This window comes from Trichomycterus rosablanca, chromosome 14, assembly GCF_030014385.1.
Source record: "Trichomycterus rosablanca isolate fTriRos1 chromosome 14, fTriRos1.hap1, whole genome shotgun sequence".
NCBI lineage: Eukaryota > Metazoa > Chordata > Actinopteri > Siluriformes > Trichomycteridae > Trichomycterus > Trichomycterus rosablanca.
In genome coordinates, this window is record NC_086001.1 from 16,742,944 (window position 1) to 16,765,405 (window position 22,462).

General features: G+C 40.4%; 1 protein-coding gene across 1 annotated transcript; it reads right to left on the reverse strand.

Moving 5' to 3' along the window:
• Positions 1–13,184: 13,184 nt before the first annotated feature.
• LOC134326141 (tripartite motif-containing protein 16-like) lies at positions 13,185–22,462 on the reverse strand. Its single transcript, XM_063008346.1, has 6 exons — positions 21,878–22,462; positions 21,665–21,760; positions 20,728–20,964; positions 16,495–16,654; positions 16,125–16,184; positions 13,185–13,720 (listed from the first exon to the last, which is right to left on the reverse strand). The coding sequence occupies exons 1-6, from the start codon at positions 22,460–22,462 to the stop codon at positions 13,185–13,187; spliced, it is 1,674 nt and encodes a 557-aa protein (XP_062864416.1).

Here is a 22,462-nt window from a genome sequence, read left to right on the forward strand (position 1 = left end):
ATAACAACAAACACAACAACAACAATTTAATAATAATGTCACAAATCTGTACCCAAGCAACAAACTGTAATTTATCTAGCACCACTAGATGGCAACGATCTCTGTACAACATTTCGAACTTCAGTTTAAAAGTCAGTTCAGTGTGTTTTACTGTAGTAAGAATAGCTCCACGTGTTTTAGATGTAGTGTTTATGGTATTTAAGCTGGATGGATAGATGGAAGTTAACATGTAATCTAAACTCTTAAGTTTGTTCGCTGCTGTTGGCTTATAAAGTTTTACTGAACAAACTGGCTCGTATTTTGGCACTAATATACCTTCCTGAATGGTGATCTGCTTGGTTAACACAACTAGCACAAGTAATCGTGGTCTACTCCCCACAAGCGCTGTGTTGTACTGTACATTTACATTTTCAGCATTTAGCAGACGCTCTTATCCAGAGCGACTTACAGAAGTGCTTCCAAAGTGAACATTTCATTTCTCAAGTTTAGGTAAACAACAGTCAAAGAACACAAATCTGCTAAAACCTGTTAGAACCAAAGTGTTTTTTTTTTTTTTTTTTGGAAATGGAAAAGGATGGAACAAGATGTTAGTAAATAAGTACAAGTCAGCTTAAGTGCTTAGTAAAGAGGTGGGTTTTTAATCACTTTTTAAAGACAGCAAGAGACTCAGATGTTCGGACAGACAGAGGAAGTTCATTCCACCACTTGGGCGCTAGAACAGAGAAGAGCCTTGATGCTTGTCTTCCTTTAGTCCTGGATGGAGGCTCAAGTCGAGCGAGACTTGTGGCTCGGAGGTTGCGTGGTACAGAGCGGGGTTTGATTAGACCACGAAGGTAGCTTGGGGCTGGTCAATTTTTGGCTTTGTAGGCGAGCGTTAGTGTTTTAAACTGAATGCGTGCAGCTACAGGAAGCCAGTGAAGAGAACGCAGCAGTGGGGTGATGTGGCAGTGTTTGGGCTGGTTAAAAACCAGACGGGCAGCTGCATTTTGAATGAGCTGCAAGGGTTTAATAGTGGACATGGGAGAAGGGAGTTGCAGTAGTCCAACCGTGAGATTACAAGTGATTGCACCAGAATCTGGGTAGCTTCCCTGGAGAGAAATGGCCGAATCTTCCTGATGTTGTACAGGAGGAACCGGCACGATCTTGTCATGTTGGCTATATAAGGAGAGAAGGTCAGCTGGTTATCCAGGACAGCACCAAGTCTTCTTACCTTATCAGATGGTCTGATCTGGGAGTCATCCAGAGAAATGACTAGGTCCTGGGTTGGAGACTGATCTCCAGGAATAAGCAACACCTCTGTCTTGCTGGGATTAAGTTTTAGATGATGAGCCGACATCCATTGTGAGATATCTCACAGACATGCTGAGATGCGAGCTGAGACCTGTGTGTCTGAAGGAGGAAATGACAGAACGAGCTGAGTGTCATCTGCATAGAAGAGGTAGGAGAAGCCATGGGAGGCTATGACCTTACCCAGAGAGCGGGTGTAGATAGAGAAAAGAAGTGGGCCAAGTACAGAGCCTTGGTTGAGAGAGTGCATGGGGGAGATATGGATCCCCTCCATGACACTTGGTAGGAGCGCCCTTCGAGGTAGGAGGCCATCCATTGCCATGCTGAACCTGTTACACCAAGGTTTGAGAGTGTGGACAAGAGAATGCTGTGATTCACGGTGTCGAAGGCTGCAGAGAGGTCAAGAACAATAAGGACAGATGACAGTTTGGCTGCTTTGGCTGCATGAAACTTCTCAGTAACAGCTACCAGTGCTGTTTCCGTAGAATGCGCTGCCTTGAAGCCAGACTGGTACGGATCGTGGAGGTCATTCTGAGTGAGAAAGGCAGACAGTTGGTTATAGACAGCACGTTCAAGAATTTTGGATAGAAAAGAGAGGAGTGAGACAGGTCTGTAGTTGTTAATGTCTGTAGTGTCTAGTGTAGGTTTCTTAAGAAGGGGAATGCCTTCTTAAAAGCAGTAGGGACAACACCTGATGTCAGGGAGTTGTTGATGATGGGTGTGATGAAGGGGATTAGGTCCTGTGAGATGTCTTTAAGGATGGTGGATGGTATAGGGTCGAGTGTGCATGTAGTGGGATTGCTGAATGAGAGGAGCTGTGTAACCTCATCCATGGTGAGTGGGGTGAATCTGGTGAGTGTGTTGGTGGGTTGAGGGTCAGTTGAAAGTGGGTCAGTCGAAGAGAAGGATTGATTGATTTTGTCAATCTTGTCCTGAAAGAATGTTGCAAAGTCAGTAGCAGTGAGAGAGGCAGATGGGGGAGGAGGAGGGTTCAGAAGAGAGGAAAAGATGACATGAAGCTTACGTGGGTCAGCAGCAGATTGTTCAAGCTTGGCTTTGTAAAAAGATGTTTTTGCAGCAGTCACGTCGGATGAGAACCTGGACAGCAGATCGTGGTAGGAGTGGAGATCCACACTGAGCTTAGATTTCCTCCACTTTCTCTCAGCTGCCCTTAATTCTCTTCTGTTGCTGCACAATGCATCTGAAAGCCAAGGAGCAGGGTGAGAGGGTTTTCCTCGTTTGAGGGTAAGAGGACAGAGCTGATCGAGGGATGTTGAAAGAGAAGAGAGTAGAGTATTAGTTGCAGAGTTGAGTGGAAGGGTAGCAAGCATGTCAGGGTTAGGTAGTGAAGTTAGGATGTTGGAGATCAGCAGGGAGGAAGATAAAGAGTGAAGATTGGGGCGTGTTGTAAGGGTGAAAGTGTGGTTGGAGGTAGGAAGAGTTGGGAGACAGAGAGAGAAGGACACAAAGTGATGGTCAGAGAGGTGAAGTGGGGTGACAGTGAGGTCCAGAACAGAAGCTGGACGGCTGAAGACCAGGTCCAGAAGATTGCCTCTTTTGTGTGTCGGAGGGCTGTGGTTAAAGAGGAGGTCGAAAGATGAAAGAAGAGGAAGAAGACAGGAGGACTGAAGTTTGTCTGTAGGGAGATTAAAGTCACCAAGAAGAGTCAGAGGAGTTCCATCTGAAGGGAAGAAACTCAGAAGAACGTCCAGCTCTTCTATGAAGTCTCCCAATGAGCCAGGTGGTCTGTAAATGACAATGATATGAAGAGTAATTGGAAAAGTAACAGTAATAGCATGAAGTTCAAAAGATGAAATGTTAAGGTGAGAAACATTCACAGTAGTGAATTGCCGTTTCCTGGTCAAGAGCAAACCTGTACCACCACCCCTACCAGATCCTCTCGGTGTATGAGAGAAGGTGTAGGCAGAGGATAAGGCTGTTCTCGGTGGTGATCCATGTCTCAGTCAGTGCCAGGAAGTCAAGGCTGTCAGAAAGTGCAAAAGCTGAGATGAAGTCAGCTTTTTGGATGGCTGATTGACAGTTCCAGACCCCACCTACCACCACTGTTTGAGATTGTTGCAACAGTTGGGGGTAGATGAGGTTGCTGGCGTTGCTGTTCCTGTAATGTGACTTCTGGTGTCTGCGGGGTCTGTGAGATACAAGCACAGGAATGATTGAGTAGCACATGCTGAGAAAAGTTTGATAGATTAAACAATGTCAGAGACTGATAGTACTTACCCAAATCTCACATTTTTATATAAACACGTCATATTTTTAAACTTTGTTTGTAGTTGAACTTTGTTTACAGGTGAACTTTGTTTATAGTTGAACTTTGTTTATAGTTGAACTTTGTTTACAGTTGAATTTTGTTTATAGTTGAATTTTGTTTACAGTTGAACTTTGTTTACAGTTAAACTTTGTTTACAGTTGAACTTTGTTTATAGTTGAACTTTGTTTATAGTTAAACTTTGTTTATAGTTGAACTTTGTTTACAGGTGAACTTCGTTTATAGTTGAACTTTGTTTATAGTTGAACTTTGTTTACAGTTGAACTTTGTTTACAGTTGAACTTTGTTTATGGTTGAACTTTGTTTATAGTTGAATTTTGTTTATAGTTGAATTTTGTTTACAGTTGAACTGTGTTTGTAGTTGAACTTTGTTTATAGTTGAACTTTGTTTACAGTTGAACTTTGTTTACAGGTGGTCTATCTGTCTATCTGTCCATATGTGATGATGTAAGGATAGCTTACATATCACCAAGTCTAGTGTTAGGAACAATAAAAGTGACTAAACCAGTTGATGGTTGTGAAAAGTATAAAGAAATAAATACTTTCCTGTCGTGGTGGGGATGGTCCGTGACGGTGCTGGGTAGAAGGTGCTGGAAGAGAAAGAGCATAAAATGAATTAAGCTAGCTGAATGGTGAGTTATGAGTGTTATGGCCATATGTATGTGTTGTATGTGTTTAAAATGTTCCTGCTAATTCCTCCAGCGGTAGGATTGGCTGCTAGGTCCTAGAGGGGAGAGGCCTTTTTGTTAATAGAGGAGGAAGTGAGGGGGGGATGGGGGAAGATGGAAGGCCTCATGTTAGTAACTGCCTGTAGTTACTATTTCAACCAGCTGTGGTTTTGTTTAAACTGAAAAACACATTTGTAAATATCCACTATGTGTGTGCGAATAAAGTAAAGGTATTGGAACTGGGACTCGGGTCTCCCACTCTTGGCTCAACCTGCCACAATCCTTGTTACACCATCTGTCTGTATGTCTGTCTATTAGATCTTTAATAATGCAGTCAGCAGAAGAGGGAGACGTCACCCCTGTGGATCTACAACATGAAGAATTTCAGAAGAAACTAATAAAAAAAGAGGATGATGATGACGATGATTTCTTCTGTAAGTAAATATGGAGCATGATGCCACTTTTCCACCAGACAGTATGGTACAGTACAGTATGGTACAGTACAGTGTGGTACAGTACAGTATGGTACAGTACAGTGTGGTACAGTACAGTATGGTACAGTACAGTGTGGTACAGTACATGTGATACAGTACAGTGTGGTACAGTAGAGTATGGTACCGTATGGTACAGTACAGGGTGGTACAGTACAGTGTGGTACAGTACAGTGTGGTACAGTGCAGTGTGGTGTTAGAAATTCAGCAGAATTCAGGAGCCAGGAGACCGCCAGTCTTCAGGAGTAGAGTCGTTTATTAACACATACAGATGTATGGGCACAGCTTGGAAGACCGACAAAAAATCTAACTAGACATACAGTAGTTTTGGGGAGCCTTTTCTACACTCGAAGTGAGGGGAGGAATTAGGGAGAGGAGGAGGAGGTTAAGGGGGACGGAAATGACAATGAAGAGGGGGAACAAAGGTTGGGCTAGTGTAATAAAAGGGTGTTGGTTTTATAGTGCACAATGGAGGGGGTCATGATACAGGTTAACAAAAGATGTGAGGAGACACGATTAGGTGTGTAAGAGACAGGGAGTGGGGGTAATACAGGATGGGGGATCAAACAGGAGGGCTCACTCAATATACAAAATGTAAGAAAAGGGGGATAATTTCTCTTAATGCTCCCTCTGATTCTACCTAATGGAGAATCACAAAACCAAAATACAAAACATACAAACAAACATTTAAAGGGGTTATAACTATACAGAATAGGACAATGCCTATTTCTGTAAAGTTATGCAGAGATTGTCCAAGAAGTTCATGCAGCCAAGTTCTGGAGCTGCTTATGGCTGTTACTTGGATGTATGTCGACAAAGATGTTGGATATGTCCTTAGAGAGATGTGGTGTCTTCAGGTGTGTCCACGATGGATGCAGTCCAGGAGCTTGGATGGTTGATTGCATGGCGATATGTCACGCCTCCATTGTTCATCCATGTGCAATCCCATGCAGTGAAACCATGTTGGAGTGTGGCAGGTAGACATGTTGTTCTAGTGGGCTTCAACAGTCAACCAGGCAGATCGTCATGCAGACATACCCAGCTCACCATCCAACTTCTGGGTATTTCTGTGGGAAACACAAAGAAACTTACGCAGTGAACTGTTCCTCATTGAGTTTACTCTCTTTAAGTAATTTAATTAATAAATTTTCTTGTCATGTAAGGTTACTTGCTGCTCCTCACTATCTGTCCCTTAGGAGGGGCTGCTATGGTAATATACAGTGTGTGGAAATCTTCACCACAGAGTTTGGCCCCCGTAGTTTTAGACACATACAGTTCTTCTCTTGTGGCTCTGTATATTACCCACCCCTGCTCTTACTGACCCTAAATTAATTCAGAGGAGCAGACACAACCTTACAAGTATTCTCATGTTTTCTTTCCCTCACATTTCACTGTTGAGTCAGTAATCCAAGTTCTCAGCTTGGAGAATCAGACTTTAACTTAGAAATGGAAGATGTGTTATTACTGCTACGCTCAGTATTAGTAAGTGGCTGGTGGTAAAAACTTGTCCTTTTCGCTACTTCATCAGCAAATCTGTTGCCTTGTGCTTCAAATGAAATGCCCCCAGTGTGTGATTTGACTTTAACAATAGCTAAATCTGTAGGTAAGTTAACTGCCTCCAAAAGATTCTGTACCGAATCAGCATTTTTAACAGGGGTACCTGCAGCCGTCAGGAAACCTCTATGTTTCCGCAATGTCCAAAATCATGGACCACCCCAAATGCATAACAAGAATCTGTATAAACCATAGCCCTCTTGCCTGATGCAAGTTTACATGCTTTAGTTAGGGCCACCAACTCAGCCTGCTGTGCTGAGTAAGAAGGAGGAAGACTACCACTGGCTGAAGTTAGGTAGCTGTCAGTTACTGCCCATCCAGATCTACGCTGACCATCACTGTGGTTTGAGAAACTGTCAGTAAAAAGAATCAAATCAGGGTTATCGAGAGGGGCATCTTTAAAAACAAAATGAGGATTAGATCATTCAATGCAATCATGGTCGTCTCCTTCCTCAGTGGCATCAGTCAGTGAAGACATCATAAGAGAGGAAGGATTGTTCATGGTTGCATTCTGAATTACCACATTAGGAGCTGTCAAAACTGCAAGCCAGTTACCCCACCTGGAGGTAGTTACTGACAAGACATGACCATTATTGAGTAGTGCTGACACAGAATGAGGACCTTTGACTACTATTATTTGTTCTAGCGTTCATGACGTTTTGTCCAGGGTTACCTTTAAGCAGATCGTATAGTGGTTGTGAAATTGCAGCATAAGAATTTATCCAGGGTCTTCAGTATTTGCATAGATCTAAGAAAGCTCGCAATTTGTGCACTGTTAGTGCACTGTAGTTGCCAGTGACATTGCATTAATTGCAGAGCTTCTAGCAGGCAAAATTCATCTAGAACCCTGGGTAACCCATTGTCATGAATATTGTACACCAGCACAACACAACTGTGCTTTGTCACGCAAGGCCTTGTGTTCTTTGCTAGCCAAAAGATCAGGAAATGCCCTCATATCTGTGTCATGTGTTTCCTTATTCTCACTACTCAATAGAACATTATCAACACCAAGGTTCCAAACACAAGAATCTGCAGAAATGAACAAAGAGCAGATAAGCTCCCTCAGAAAATCCATGCCAAAAATATTTTTAACTTTTCCTACCCAAAATTGCCATGAAATGCTTTTAGGCCCTAGATTAACAGATATGGGTGAAGATAAAGTTAAGGGAATACCAACATTACCCTTTCCCTCAGCTGTGATGTGTTTGTCTGTTAAAGGTAATACTAAGGATATGCAAACGGTTTCAGACAAAGTAGTGACTTGAGCCCCTGTGTCTACAAGAAATGAAAAATTCTGTTCTCTGATTTGAACATCAACGCGTTTCTCAGATACTTCACTGATAGCACACAAAAGGACTGAAGCAGCTGGGCAAATTGGTCGAGTTTCCTTGATTTCACCTTCCCTATTATGTACAGTACCTCTGGTGATACATTAGTCACAGGTCGCATTTGAATGTGTCTTGAAAAAGATACTTGATCACTAGCATGGTCAGAATCCTTATCAGATAAAAAGAATTCCGATCCATCAGAGTGGTCAGTCTCATTACTCAAGGCATCCTCTGTGTAGCATGGCTGACCTCGCAGGGGGGTTACAGGTGGGGGACGGCACTGCTGTTTTGGTTTAGCTATGCAATTAGCATGTTGCTGCTCAAGATCTATTAGTGAATGCCTAAGGTTCACACATGTTCTCTGGGCATTTATAGCAGCTGTTTCATGCTTTTTACATTTACTGGTTAGTTCAACAACCTTTGCCTCAGCTTCTTTTAACCTTTCATCCATTGATTTCAACTTGTATTCCAGATATTGCTTATAAACAAACAGACATTCCTTCACTGATTCATGCTTAAGGCCGAAGCCTAAAGCTGTTTTACACTCAGCAGGAGTCCATATTTTATTATCAGTGAAACCCTTGGATGAAAAGTACTGATGTCTCTTTTGTTCATTAATGTGGTTCTTTACTACATCATTAATTAACTTTTCAAACTCTAAATCAGTCCACTCAGGCATTTCAGTCCCTCCCTTAACTAAGGTGCTGGATTTATAGTTAGGAGGCTTCCAGAAGTCTTTACCAATATCCTGGGCAATTTTACTTTTACTAAACATGGTGAGGAAGCAGAAAAACAAACAAAACAAAACAAAATGAAACTTTTCCTACTGACCGGGATAGCAGAACAAAGGCACTACAGCAGTAACAAAGATTTCACTTATTTTTTTAAGGAAGGTGATAGTTACAAGCACCAGTAACCAACCGAATTCTTAAACAGCTGTAAAACAGATTACACTAACAGTAACCAACAGCAAACACAGATTACGACAAAGGTAACCAACGAATTCTTAAACAGCTGTAGACAGGTTACACTAACAGTAACCACAGCAAATACAGATTACGACAAAGGTAACCAACGAATTCTTAAACAGCTGTAAAACAGATTACACTAACAGTAACCAACAGCAAACACAGATTACGACAAAGGTAACCAACGAATTCTTAAACAGCTGTAGACAGGTTACACTAACAGTAACCACAGCAAATACAGATCACTATCAGATGCAGTAACAATCAAACTTCCTTTCTTTCAGAGAAAATATCTGTTACAATCAGTAATAATGCATTACAATTTTCTCTTTTGCAAAGAGACTAACAGTTACCACCAGTAACACAATGCATTAAGAAGAGGATAACCTTGTCGAAGAGGATAACCTTTACTGACTCCGTTTTATCTTATTCAGCCAAAATTTCTCTTAGGTTCGAAATGGCGTTTACTTACCGAGAAGGTTTTCAGTTTGCCATCCGGGTCACGGCACCAATTGTTAGAAATTCAGCCGAATTCAGGAGCCAGGAGACCGCCAGTCTTCAGGAGTAGAGTCGTTTATTAACACATACAGATAGATGTATGGGCACAGCTTGGAAGACCGACAAAAAATCTAACTAGACATAGTTTTTGGGAGCCTTTTCTACACTCAAAGTGAGGGGAGGAATTAGGGAGAGGAGGAGGAGGTTAAGGGGGACGGAAATGACAATGAAGAGGGGGAACATAGGTCGGGCTAGTGTAATAAAAGGGTGTTGGTTTTATAGTGCACAATGGAGGGGGTCAGGATACAGGATAACAAAAGATGTGAGGAGACACGATTAGGTGTGTAGGAGACAGGGAGTGGGGGTAATACAGGATGGGGGATCAAACAGGAGGGCTCACTCAATATACAAAATGTAAGAAAAGGGGGATAATTTCTCTTAAAACGTATGTTAGTTGTTTATCAATAACCTGTGTTTCATAAATCTGAGCCTTCAACCATACTCTCTCTTCCCAAAATCATTTGAGGAATTCTACTCAGCATACCCAGAAAAATCTGCTCCAGTCAATGGATGCAGTATGTGATGACATTAGAGTGGATTCTTCTCAAGCCTGGATTCTGAATGGATTTTTTTTGCATTGTCTAGGTAGGAAGAATATTGCCTGTGATGTAGATAAAGTTCTGTGGCCTGACCGAGCCCAGAGACATGATCTTTAGGCAGAATAAATGATTGACTTTGCAAACTGTATATACAATAAATAAATATATTGCAGTTCATATACTGTGTTCCTTTGTTTGTTACCTAGTATTTAAATATGTAAACACTTCAGTAAATATGTTTTTATGTAAACAAAAAACATTTCAGAATTCCTGAATAAAGATATTTGGTTTTCCTATGATAAAAGCACAGTGTTTTGTATTGTTTTATGTAGTGTGTAATAACTGCTGTGTAGTGTTCATGCATTGGCTGAGGAGGTTTCAGGAAATGTGTTTTAGCAATTCAGAAAAACTGTAATAGTTTTTCTGAATTGCTAAAAGACATTTTCTGAATTGTAGAAATATTTACACATAATCCCAAAATGTACAAGAAGATAAGTAAGAAAATTAAGCAGAAGGAGGAAATTTAATGAAAGTGAAAACAAGTTTGTGCTTCAGGAAGAGAAAACGGTGCGTCTCTTGTGTTATGAGGCTGTGTCTGTGGTAAAGGAGGACAATATAAATGCAGAATTTAGCCTCCAAGAAAAACAACAGACTGCAATCACAGCAGGATACGTTACAATCCGCCCTTTGAGGGCCACAATAATGCTGATGTGGCCCTCGGTGAAAATGAGTTTGACACCCCTGCTGTAAAACTTGTGTGTGTGCTGATGTATTCTGATATAAACTATATTATGCCCCTGTCCCACCTTTTTACACTCCTCCCCTGCGTTTCCCCTCACACCGTATCTTGTGTTCTCATTGGCTGTTCGACATGGCACTCATTGCCAGTCGGCCAACTCGGATCCAGATATCTGACATGCTAGAAATCTCGTTTCTCGAGCCGCTCAGATTGAGTTGTTGAGTAGTTCACACATAGTGATTGAGAACTATGTTTATAAACGATTCTTTTTAATTTCCACAATGTTTCCATTCATATAAGTGTTCATATGATTCCCTCAGCACTACTTACTGCGTGCACGACCTGAGTCGTATCTGGTTCAGTCACTGGTTGGCGACATTAAGCTCAGTCAAGAACTTATATATAGTTTAGTTCACACATATAAGAACCCACAAAACCTCTTAGATGTGTATTAAGAAAGTCTGAACATAAGAAATGACTAGACAGTGATGTCTGAAGTAGGACTGAGATCTCGGATTATTAAAATAACATGAAACTGCTGCATTTCTGGTGCAATAACGACCAAATTCAGTTTAGGAGCCGCTCATTTCTGCAGATCTTTACTGAAAGTGACTCTCAAATGTTTTTTGTGCTGCCATGCAGCTGGTTGAATGGGGTTAGTGTAGAATTATGTACAAAGATCTAAAGAAAGAAGAGATTAACTGGCTTCTTAGCTCAGTTGGTTAGAGCGTGGTGCTAATAACTCCAAGGCCGCAGGTTCGATCCCCGTACAGGCCACACCCTCTTTAACAATTAAAGGTAGCATGGTTGAGAGTCAGGTCAGCATGTGCTGTGTATCAGGACTTTCTAACCTGAGTAATTTAATCACTGAAAGTATATATACCACCCTGTTCTTCTGCCATCTTTAATTCTGGCTTCATTTCACCTAATGAACGTGGCATGACCTTTATAAATGCGTACAATCAATTTTGTCAATGGCCAAAATAAATAAATAAATAAAGAGAGAACTGCTGTGTAATTTAGTGAATTCTTGCACTGCACATGGCAGAAGACTAAAAGAAATTTAGACCATGTAGAATAAAAGTATTAGGAAAGTATGAGGTTAAAAGCATCAGCTTTTATTTATTCTTAAAATAAAAATACATGAACCTCAGTCATCTCACACGAAGATCTGTTCTGCTCAACAACAGTAAAGCTCTCCATCGTTTCTGTGTGGCAGCTCCATAACTAAAGAGCTGTCAGTGTAGAATCGGGTATGTGGGTATATGCCCTACCCTTGGAAACTGGCCGGTTAGCTCAGTTGGTTAGAGAGTGGTGCTAATAACACCAAGGTCGTGGGTTTGATCCCAGTACGGACCACACCCACTTTTGGACTTAAACTAACAAACAAGTGAGCCTTCTCTAACTAGCAGGTCCTATTGACCTGGGCTTCAAACGTTGTCTCTGACAAGTGTGAGATCTGTGTACTTTGGTCAGTGGAAGTAGTTTTATAGCTTTATAAAAACATTTCCATTCTTGCAGGAGTGTGGGTTTACCTTCCTCTTCAATAGTGAGGCATGTCCAGCCCTGCTACACAAACTGTCATTTTTGTCCCTGTTAAAAACTTTAGCTTAGTTAAAGCAAATAAAGACACATTTAAAATATTCATCTTTTATTACAGGTTTAGAGTTGCATAAAACAAAATAATATAAAACCAAAGTACAAAATAAACATTTCACTTATTTTAATTATCTCACAAATCACTTAGTTTTAAAGGTCAAAGGCAGCAGCATCTTTTAGATCAGAAAAGACAGCAATGTAAACCTTTCATTTAAATACAAGCTGCAGTAAAGTTACATAGTTGACCCATGGTAAAAAAGAACCTCACAGCTCAGCACAATGGTTAAACTGCACAACCCAACAAGTTAAAATAACCCATCATGTGTTCTGTCCAATATTTACACAGTGCCAAACCATCAGGAATTTGTTGTTAGGAGCTGGAAAAGGGGGAGCAGTCTATTACATCTAAGGCATATATTTATTTATTTTGGAATTATTACAACATCACATCGACAAGAAAATGTGATTTGTAGGGTGTTGCTGGCAGCAATGACGACTTTTCTGGCATATAGGAAAGAACAAATAAATATTACATAATATTACAACAAAATCATGAAATAACTCGAAGGTAAATCAAAGGTTTCCTTGTACTGCATTTATTATTAACTAAACTGAAAAAAGCCAAATTAAAATATTTACCGTTTAACTGACTTTTAAAGTGGAGTTTATAATCATGTGGAGTTCATCATCCCATCTAGTGGTGCTAGAAATACATTACATCTTGTTAAATAGGTACAGATTTGTGACTTTATCATTATTATTAATGTATTTTTTATTCTTTTTCATAATATTTGCAATCTTCTATTTGCATTTTCCATACTGTTTCACCTTTTTCTGATTTGGGGTTGTAATAGACTTGAGAAGAAAGAAGTTTAAGGTGAAAATGATCACATTTACCATTTTGTAATGTACACACATTTTCTCTTTAAGGTTTTTAAATATTCAGTTTGTCTTTTATTTAATTTAGTTTTAATATCTGAATCCATTTAAATGATAAATATTTAAGATAAGAAGAAATCAGGAAAGGAGGTAAATACTTTTTTACAGCACTGAATAAATGGTGGTTAATAAATTGAAAAAGAAAATCTTCATAAATGTATCACTGCCTCACAGATTCTAAAATCACTCCAACAGTTTAATGTTACACTTTCATGTAAATTTTACATTTAATTTGTTAAATCTGACAGTTTTACTTTTGATCCTAAACGAACTCTAAACCCCGGGTAGAGGAGCTGAGTGAACGTGGTCTGAACTCTGTGGAGGAGCTTCATTGTATCAGAGACGCTGTAGAAGGACAGAGTTCCTGCTTCATAATCCACATACACTCCTATTCTAGAGGAACTCAGCATTATGGGAATTTCAGTCTTTTTCTTATTGTGCCTAAATGAAAAACTGGATGGAGAACAGATAAAACTCCAGGACTGATCATTACGTCCAAACACACACTCATCACCACCTCCCTTCCTTCTGATGCTTTTATATGACACTGCTATATAAACCCACTTATCCGCACTCCACTCAACCTCCCAGTAACAGCGTCCACTCACACTCTCTCTACACAGAACCTGAAACCAACTATCAAATCTATCTGGATGATCAGGATACGACTGTAATGTTTCACTCCAGGTCACCACTTTGTTCTTCTCAGACAGACAGAGGTTTTCATTTACTGTGTTTGGATCCAGTGTGAACCGACAAACATCTGGAAAGGAAACACAAAATAAACCAATTAACATAGAAGAGAGAGAGAGTGTTTGTGTGTACAGTGTGTGTGTAGTGTGTGTGTCTGCACAGTGTTTGTGTGTACAGCGTGTGAGTGTGAGTATAATTATACGTATGTCTAAGTGTGTGTGTGTGTTTGTCTAGTGTCAGACTTACACAAACACTGCACAAATACACAGACACCACACATACAAATAAATACTACACAAACACACATGAACACCACAAACACACACATACATTACACATACACTGCACGAACACACAGACACTACACATACACACAACTACTACACAAACTCACACAAACACTACACAAATACTACTCACACACACACAAATACTACACAAACAAACACATACAAACCCTACATGTACACACAGAAACTACACAAACACACACATTACACAAACACTACAAAAATGCATACAAACCCTACACATACACACAAACACTACACAATGACAAACCCTACACATACACACAAACACTACACAATGACACAAATCCTACACATACACACAAACACTACACAATCACATACAAACCCTACACATAAACACAAACACTACACAATCACGTACAAACCCTACACATACACACAAACACTACACAATGACAAACCCTACACATACACACAAACACTACACAATGACACAAACCCTACACATACACACAAACACTACACAATCACATACAAACCCTACACATACACACAAACACTACACAATCACATACAAACCCTACACATACACAAACACTACACAATGACAAACCCTACACATACACAAACACTACACAATGACACAACCCATACAAACCCTATGCATACACAGACACTACACAATCACACAAACACTACACAAACACACACATACGTTACACAAACACATGCAAACCCTACACACACAGACCCTACACAAATACACACAGACACTACACAATCACACAAATACTACTCAAACAAAGACAAATGCTACACAAACACATATGAATGCCACACAAACACACATAAATACACAGACACTACACATACACATAGATACTACTCGAACACACAAATACTACTCAAACATACACATTACACAAACCCTACACATTAACACAAACTCACACATACACACATACATTACACAAACACTACACAATCACACAACACTACACAATCACATACAAACCCTACGCATATACACTAACACTACACAATCACACAAACACTACACAAACACACACACATTACACAAACACTGCACGATCACACAGACACTACACATACACACAAACACTACACAAACACAAATCACCCAAACAGTTTAATGTTACACTTTCATGTAAATTTTACATTTAATTTGTTAAATCTGACAGTTTCACTTCTGATCCATAATGAACCCAAAACCCCGGGTAGAGGAGCTGAGTGAACGTGGTCTGAACTCTGTGGAGGAGCTTCATTGTATCAGAGATGCTGTAGAAGAACAGAGTTCCTGCTTCATAATCCACATACACTCCTATTCTAGAGGAACTCGGCATTATGGGAATTTTAGTCTCTTTCTTATTGTGCCAGAATGAAAAACTGGATGGAGAACAGAACAAACTCCAGGACTGATCATTGATCCAGGACTGAACAGTGGTCTTTAGCAAGGACCAACATGTCCCTAATCCGAGTCATGATCACTGTCAGAACCACTTCACCACTGTCCAAACAAATTCCAAATAGATCAAAACAGGTAATTGCAATATATCAGTCTGGAAAAAGTTACAAAGCCCATTCTAAGGTTTTAGTACTTTAGCGAACCACAGTAAGAGCCATGATCTCCAAATGACACTTGAAACAGTTAAGATTGCTTCTAGAGCACATCAATGTCTCATCAAGGAAAACATACAAGAACCCAAACAAACATTTAGATTCCAGTATTAGAAGGAGACTGAGCACAAATAAAATCCATGGGAGAGTCACAAGGTAAAATCACTGTTAACTAAGAGGAACATAAAGCCTCGCCTCTCATTTAGCAATATAAGAACCTTAATGACCCTCAAGCTTTTTGGTGATGATGTTCTGTGAACTGATGAGTCAGAATTCTTATACTTGCAATTAAGCTAAAACAGCATTTTACAATAAAAAATGTCTTACTAACAGTCAGTCATGGTGGTGGTTGTGTGATGGTGTTTCAGTTAAAGAAGAACATCTGGTCATCAGTTCATGATTTAACACTCGTGTAAAACAAAAACACAACAATTCCAAATAACAACAGTTGAAATAAACAAACTGAGCTGCTGTAGCATCTGAATTATTAACGTGTGACAAATCTGTAAAAATACATATAACTGGGGGTGCAAATACTTTTTCACTGCACTGTGTATGTTTGTGTGATTGTGAGAAACTTACATTGTAGAAAATCTTCTCTGATTTCTGGTTCAGGAGGTGAAGTAATCCGGACTTTCTTCACTGCAGAAAGTGTAACAGTACAATCACTAATCACAGTAAATACATATTTACACCAGAAATTGTAGCAGGTACAGCCAGTAAGAAGTTTTACATGTTCTCCCAGTAACCTTAATTCTGAGTAACTGACCAAGTGTGAGTGTATTTCATTCAACCCTGGACTCACTGTGACCATGACCAGTACTGGGTTAATGAGTAAATGAATGATGTTGTTAGATGTAAAATGTTCATGTTGGTGGATTTGATTGTTTTGTTTGATGTTTGAGTACCGAAGCATTTTGGAGACAATGGAACACTGAGGGCTTGAACTCACCTTCATCTGGTATCTTCTCACACTGCTCTTTCCAGAATTCTTCTACTTTCTCTCTCAGCTGAGATACAGACCTTGTAACATCATCAAATGAGAGGAAAGGACTGATTCTGATGGCGGCTGATTCTGCAGATCCAGCAGGAGCCGAGAGAGACTGAAAATTCTACATCCAGACAGATAATGTTCACAGAGAAACAACAAGATTATGATGAATCACAAATGATGGACGACAGACATGAAGCACCAAGTTTAAAAGATTTTGAGTTTAGGGGACGTCAAGTTATAAGGTACCGCTGTAATTTATTACTTGGACTGGTGCAGCAATAATATAATTATATTATATATATATAATAATAATATAATAATAATAATATAATAATATTATATATATATATATACAGTGTATCACAAAAGTGAGTACACCCCTCACATTTCTGCAGATATTTAAGTATATCTTTTCATGGGACAACACTGACAAAATGACACTTTGACACAATGAAAAGTAGTCTGTGTGCAGCTTATATAACAGTGTAAATTTATTCTTCCCTCAAAATAACTCAATATACAGCCATTAATGTCTAAACCACCGGCAACAAAAGTGAGTACACCCCTTAGTGAAAGTTCCTGAAGTGTCAATATTTTGTGTGGCCACCATTATTTCCCAGAACTGCCTTAACTCTCCTGTGCATGGAGTTTACCAGAGCTTCACAGGTTGCCACTGGAATGCTTTTCCACTCCTCCATGACGACATCACGGAGCCGGCGGATATTCGAGACTTTGCGTTCCTCTACCTTCCGCTTGAGGATGCCCCAAAGATGTTCTATTGGGTTTAGGTCTGGAAACATGCTTGGCCAGTCCATCACCTTTACCCTCAGCCTCTTCAATAAAGCAGTGGTCGTCTTAGAGGTGTGTTTGGGGTCATTATCATGCTGGAACACTGCCCTGCGAACCAGTTTCCGGAGGGAGGGGATCATGCTCTGCTTCAGTATTTCACAGTACATATTGGAGTTCATGTGTCCCTCAATGAAATGTAACTCCCCAACACCTGCTGCACTCATGCAGCTCCAGACCATGGCATTCCCACCACCATGCTTGACTGTAGGCATGACACACTTATCTTTGTACTCCTCACCTGATTGCCGCCACACATGCTTGAGACCATCTGAACCAAACAAATTAATCTTGGTCTCATCAGACCATAGGACATGGTTCCAGTAATCCATGTCCTTTGTTGACATGTCTTCAGCAAACTGTTTGCGGGCTTTCTTGTGTAGAGACTTCAGAAGAGGCTTCCTTCTGGGGTGACAGCCATGCAGACCAATTTGATGTAGTGTGCGGCGTATGGTCTGAGCACTGACAGGCTGACCCCCCACCTTTTCAATCTCTGCAGCAATGCTGACAGCACTCCTGCGCCTATCTTTCAAAGACAGCAGCTGGATGTGACGCTGAGCACGTGCACTCAGCTTCTTTGGACGACCAACACGAGGTCTGTTCTGAGTGGACCCTGCTCTTTTAAAACGCTGGATGATCTTGGCCACTGTGCTGCAGCTCAGTTTCAGGGTGTTGGCAATCTTCTTGTAGCCTTGGCCATCTTCATGTAGCGCAACAATTCGTCTTTTAAGATCCTCAGAGAGTTCTTTGCCATGAGGTGCCATGTTGGAACTTTCAGTGACCAGTATCAGAGAGTGTGAGAGCTGTACTACTAAATTGAACACACCTGCTCCCTATGCACACCTGAGACCTAGTAACACTAACAAATCACATGACATTTTGGAGGGAAAATGACAAGCAGTGCTCAATTTGGACATTTAGGGGTGTAGTCTCTTAGGGGTGTACTCACTTTTGTTGCCGATGGTTTAGACATTAATGGCTGTATTTTGAGTTATTTTGAGGGAAGAATAAATTTACACTGTTATATAAGCTGCACACAGACTACTTTTCATTGTGTCAAAGTGTCATTTTGTCAGTGTTGTCCCATGAAAAGATATACTTAAATATCTGCAGAAATGTGAGGGGTGTACTCACTTTTGTGATACACTGTATATATATATATCAAAAAGTCAAAAAGTATTTAGTCAGCCACTGATTGTGCAAGTTCTCCTACTTAGAAAGATGAGAGAGGTCTGTAATAGGTACACTTCAACTATGAGAGACAAAATATGAAAAAATAATCCAGGAAATCACATTGTAGGATTTTTAAAGAAATTTTTTGTAAATTATGGTGGAAAATAAGTATTTGGTCACCCACAAACAAGCAAGATTTCTGGCTCTCACAGACCTGTAACTTCTTCTTTAAGAAGCTCTTCTGTCCTCCACTCGTTACCTGTATTAATGGCACCTGTTTGACCTCGTTATCTGTATAAAAGACACCTGTCCACAGTCTCAAACAGTCAGACTCCAAACTCAAACATGGCCAGGACCAAAGAGCTGTCGAAGGAAACCAGGAAGAAAATTGTAGACCTGCACCAGGCTGGGAAGAGTGAATCTACAATAGGCAAGCAGGTTGGTGTGAATAAATCAACTGTGGGAGCAATTGTAAGAAAATGGAAGACATACAAGACCATTGATAATCTCCTTTGGGGTCAAGATCTCATCCCGTGGGGTCAAAATGATCATGAGAATGGTGAGCAAAAATCCCAGAACTACACGGAGGGACCTGATGAATGACCTGCAGAGAGCTGGGACCAAAGTACAAAGGCTACCATCAGTAACACACTACGCCGAGAGGGACTCAAATCCTGCAGTGCCAGGCGTGTCCCCCTGCTTAAGCCAGGACATGTCCAGGCCCGTCTGAAGTTTGCCGGAGAACATATGGATGATCCAGAAGAGGATTGGGAGAATATCATGTGGTCAGATGAAACCAAAATGGAACTTTTTGGTAAAAACTCAACTCGTCGTGTTTGGAGGAAGAAGAACATCCCAAGAACACCATACCTACTGTGAAGCATGGGGGTGGAAACATCATGCTTTGGGGCTGTTTTTCTGCAAAGGGGACAAGACGACTGATCCATGTTAAGGGAAGAATGAACGGGGCCATGTATCGTGAGATTTTAAGCCAAAACCTCCTTCCATCAGTGAGAGCATTGAAGATGGAACGTGGCTGGGTCTTCCAGCATGACAATGATCCCAAACACACCGCTCGGGCAACGAAGGAGTGGCTCCGTAAAAAGCATTTCAAGGTCCTGGAGTGGCCTAGCCAGTCTCCAGACCTCAACCCCATAGAAAATTTGTGGAGTCCGTGTTGCCCAGCGACAGCCCCAAAACATCACTGCTCTAGAGGAGATCTGCATGGAGGAATGGGCCAAAATACCAGCTACAGTGTGTGCAAACCTGGTGAAGACTTACAGGAAACGTTTGACCTCCGTCATTGCCAACAAAGGTTATGTTACAAAGTATTAAGTTGAACTTTTGTTATTGACCAAATACTTATTTTCCACCATAATTTACAAATAAATTCTTTAAAAATCCTACAATGTGATTTCCTGGATTTTTTTTTCTCATTTTGTCTCTCATAGTTGAAGTGTACCTATGATGAAAATTACAGACCTCTCTCATATTTCTAAGTAGGAGAACCTGCACAATCAGTGGCTGACTAAATACTTTTTGACCCCACTGTATATATATACTGTATATACAGTCGAATCCGGTTAATTGGACCACCGGTTAATCGGACCAGCCGCTTATTCGGACCGAATCCTAAAGTACCGAAACAAATCCTATTATGTACGTGTAATGTTATTTGCTTATTTGGACCAAAATTCCGTTTAATCGGACCAAAAAACGTGAGAGCGAATAAGAAAAAGAAGCCACAAGTCACCACTTAGAGCGGATGCAAAGCGGGTCAGCGAGATATGGGAGGATTCCTGGGCTCAAAGGTCAGGAAATCCGAAAAGTTGTGTTGACAAGAGCAAAACCAGCGGGAGGTGAACACGCCCACCACTTTCTTTCCCACAACGAAGCACCCAGTAGCCAGCAGCGTGGTTATTGGATCCATCTGCATCTCCGCTTTTCGGCGAAATGAAGTCAAGCGTAAACAAGAGTGTCCGGCAACACGTGCAAGGAATTCCCTCCTGTCAATCACGATTAAAGTCTACACGAGAAAGCTATCATTCCACTATCATTCCTTGTAACATAGGGCATGTTCGTGTAATCGGACCAGCCGGTTATTAGGACCAAAACGATCGCGTCCCGATGTGGTCCGATTAACTGGATTCGACTGTATATATATATATATACCTGGAGGAAATGGATGGGATCCTCTGTGTGTGAAAGCTGTTCCAGTTCAGCATCTTTCCTCTTCAGCTCTACAATCTCCTGCTCCAACTGGACTTTTAGGACCTTTTCAGCTCGACTTACTTCTGCTGTCTCTCGATCTCTGATCAGATCTTTTAGCTCCGAGCACCTTCTGTTAATTGAGTTGATTAGTTCAGTACAGATCCTCTCAATGTTCTCCACTGCTGTCTGTGCAGAACACTGTTAGAAGATTCAGAAACAGGAAATGTTTCTTACTTTGATATTTGTCCATCATTCACATTCATATGTAGGTACTGGCCAGACTAAGAATTTCATTTCTCATAGCTTGGTGATGGTGCTAAATAGCTTGAGTTTTCATACTGCATTCATCAGCATGTTATATTTCCTTATAGATTTTCGATACAACACACCTGCTCCTGTATGTTCTTAATTCAAAATTATATGTGTGGATTAAATCTAATAAGCCCTAAAAACACCATATATCCTGTAAAATGTGCTGGTGGTAGCATACTGTTACAGAAATTATTTTGAGTATCAGGAAACAGCAGCCTGACCAGGACTGGGAAATTCAATGTAGTAATTCTCTCAGATCTGTACCAGAAATCTTATACAGTAATTTATGTTATGTTTATGTATTAAGCATCTTGATCCAAAGCAAAAATCAATAATCTTCTTGGGTGGCTCAGTCAAAGTCCTAATCTGATCTTATCACCCTTATAATTGTTAGCACAACCTCAGAATTGTTGTACAGCATCAATCACCAAATAACCAGGCAAAGTGTATTCATTTATTATTTAATTCATAAACAGAAATCACTTGTAAAGTTACCTTAGATATAAAATATCTCATTATAAATGGAGATTGGTTTAATAGAGGAGAGTCGGACTGATCCTGAGAGCTTTTCGTTTATAAAACTTACCTTGTGAGACTCCACAGCGTTTATCAGCTCACAAAGTTCCTTCTCTCTGTTCTGGATTTTCTCCTGGAATTTTCTCTGGATCTCCAGCAGCTGCTTCTACACAGAATAACAATTCAGAATTTACTTGTATTGTGTACGAGCATCACATAAACAACGTCAGTGTAAATGCTAATGTTATTGTTTCTTGTTAAAGAGAGCTGTATAATATTTTACCTGTTTCTCAGTTCTTTCTGCTGCAGCTGATATTGTATCATGTCCTTTATGATCATCCATGGTACACATCAGGCAGATACACTGCTGATCAGTATGACAGTAAACTTCCAGCAGTTTATCATGCTGAGAGCAGATCTGATCCTGGAGTCGTCTTGAGGCTTCAACCAGCTTGTGATTCTTATAAGCAGGAATTCGATAATGAGGCTGAAGGTGAGTTTCACAGAAAGAGGCCAAACACACCAGACAGGATTTTATTGCTTTGGATTTTCTCTCTGTACAGTAATCACACTCCACATCTTCAGGTCCAGCAGAACAGTGACCAGGATGTGGAGCTTGAAGTTCTGTTTTCTTCAGTTTCTCCACAACTCCAGCCAGAATTGTGTTTTTCCTCACTTCAGGTCTTGTAGTGAAGGTTTGTCTACACTGTGGACAGCTGTATGTTCCCTTATCATCCTCCTGATCCCAGCAGTTATTAATACACACCATACAGAAACTTTGTCCACATGATGTAGTTACTGGATCCTTTAGTGTTTCCAGACAGACTAAACAGCTGAACTCATCCTGAGTTACTGAAATTTTGGACAT

Coding starts and splice junctions, on each gene's coding strand:
- LOC134326141 (XM_063008346.1), bottom strand. CDS start 22,462: ATGTCCAAAATTTCAGTAACTCAGGATGAGTTCAGCTGTTTAGTCTGT. Junction 16,655..20,727: donor ATCCCATCCATTTCCTCCAG/GTATATATATAT, acceptor GTCTGGATGTAG/AATTTTCAGTCTCTCTCGGC. Junction 16,185..16,494: donor TGAGAAGATACCAGATGAAG/GTGAGTTCAAGC, acceptor CACTTTCTGCAG/TGAAGAAAGTCCGGATTACT.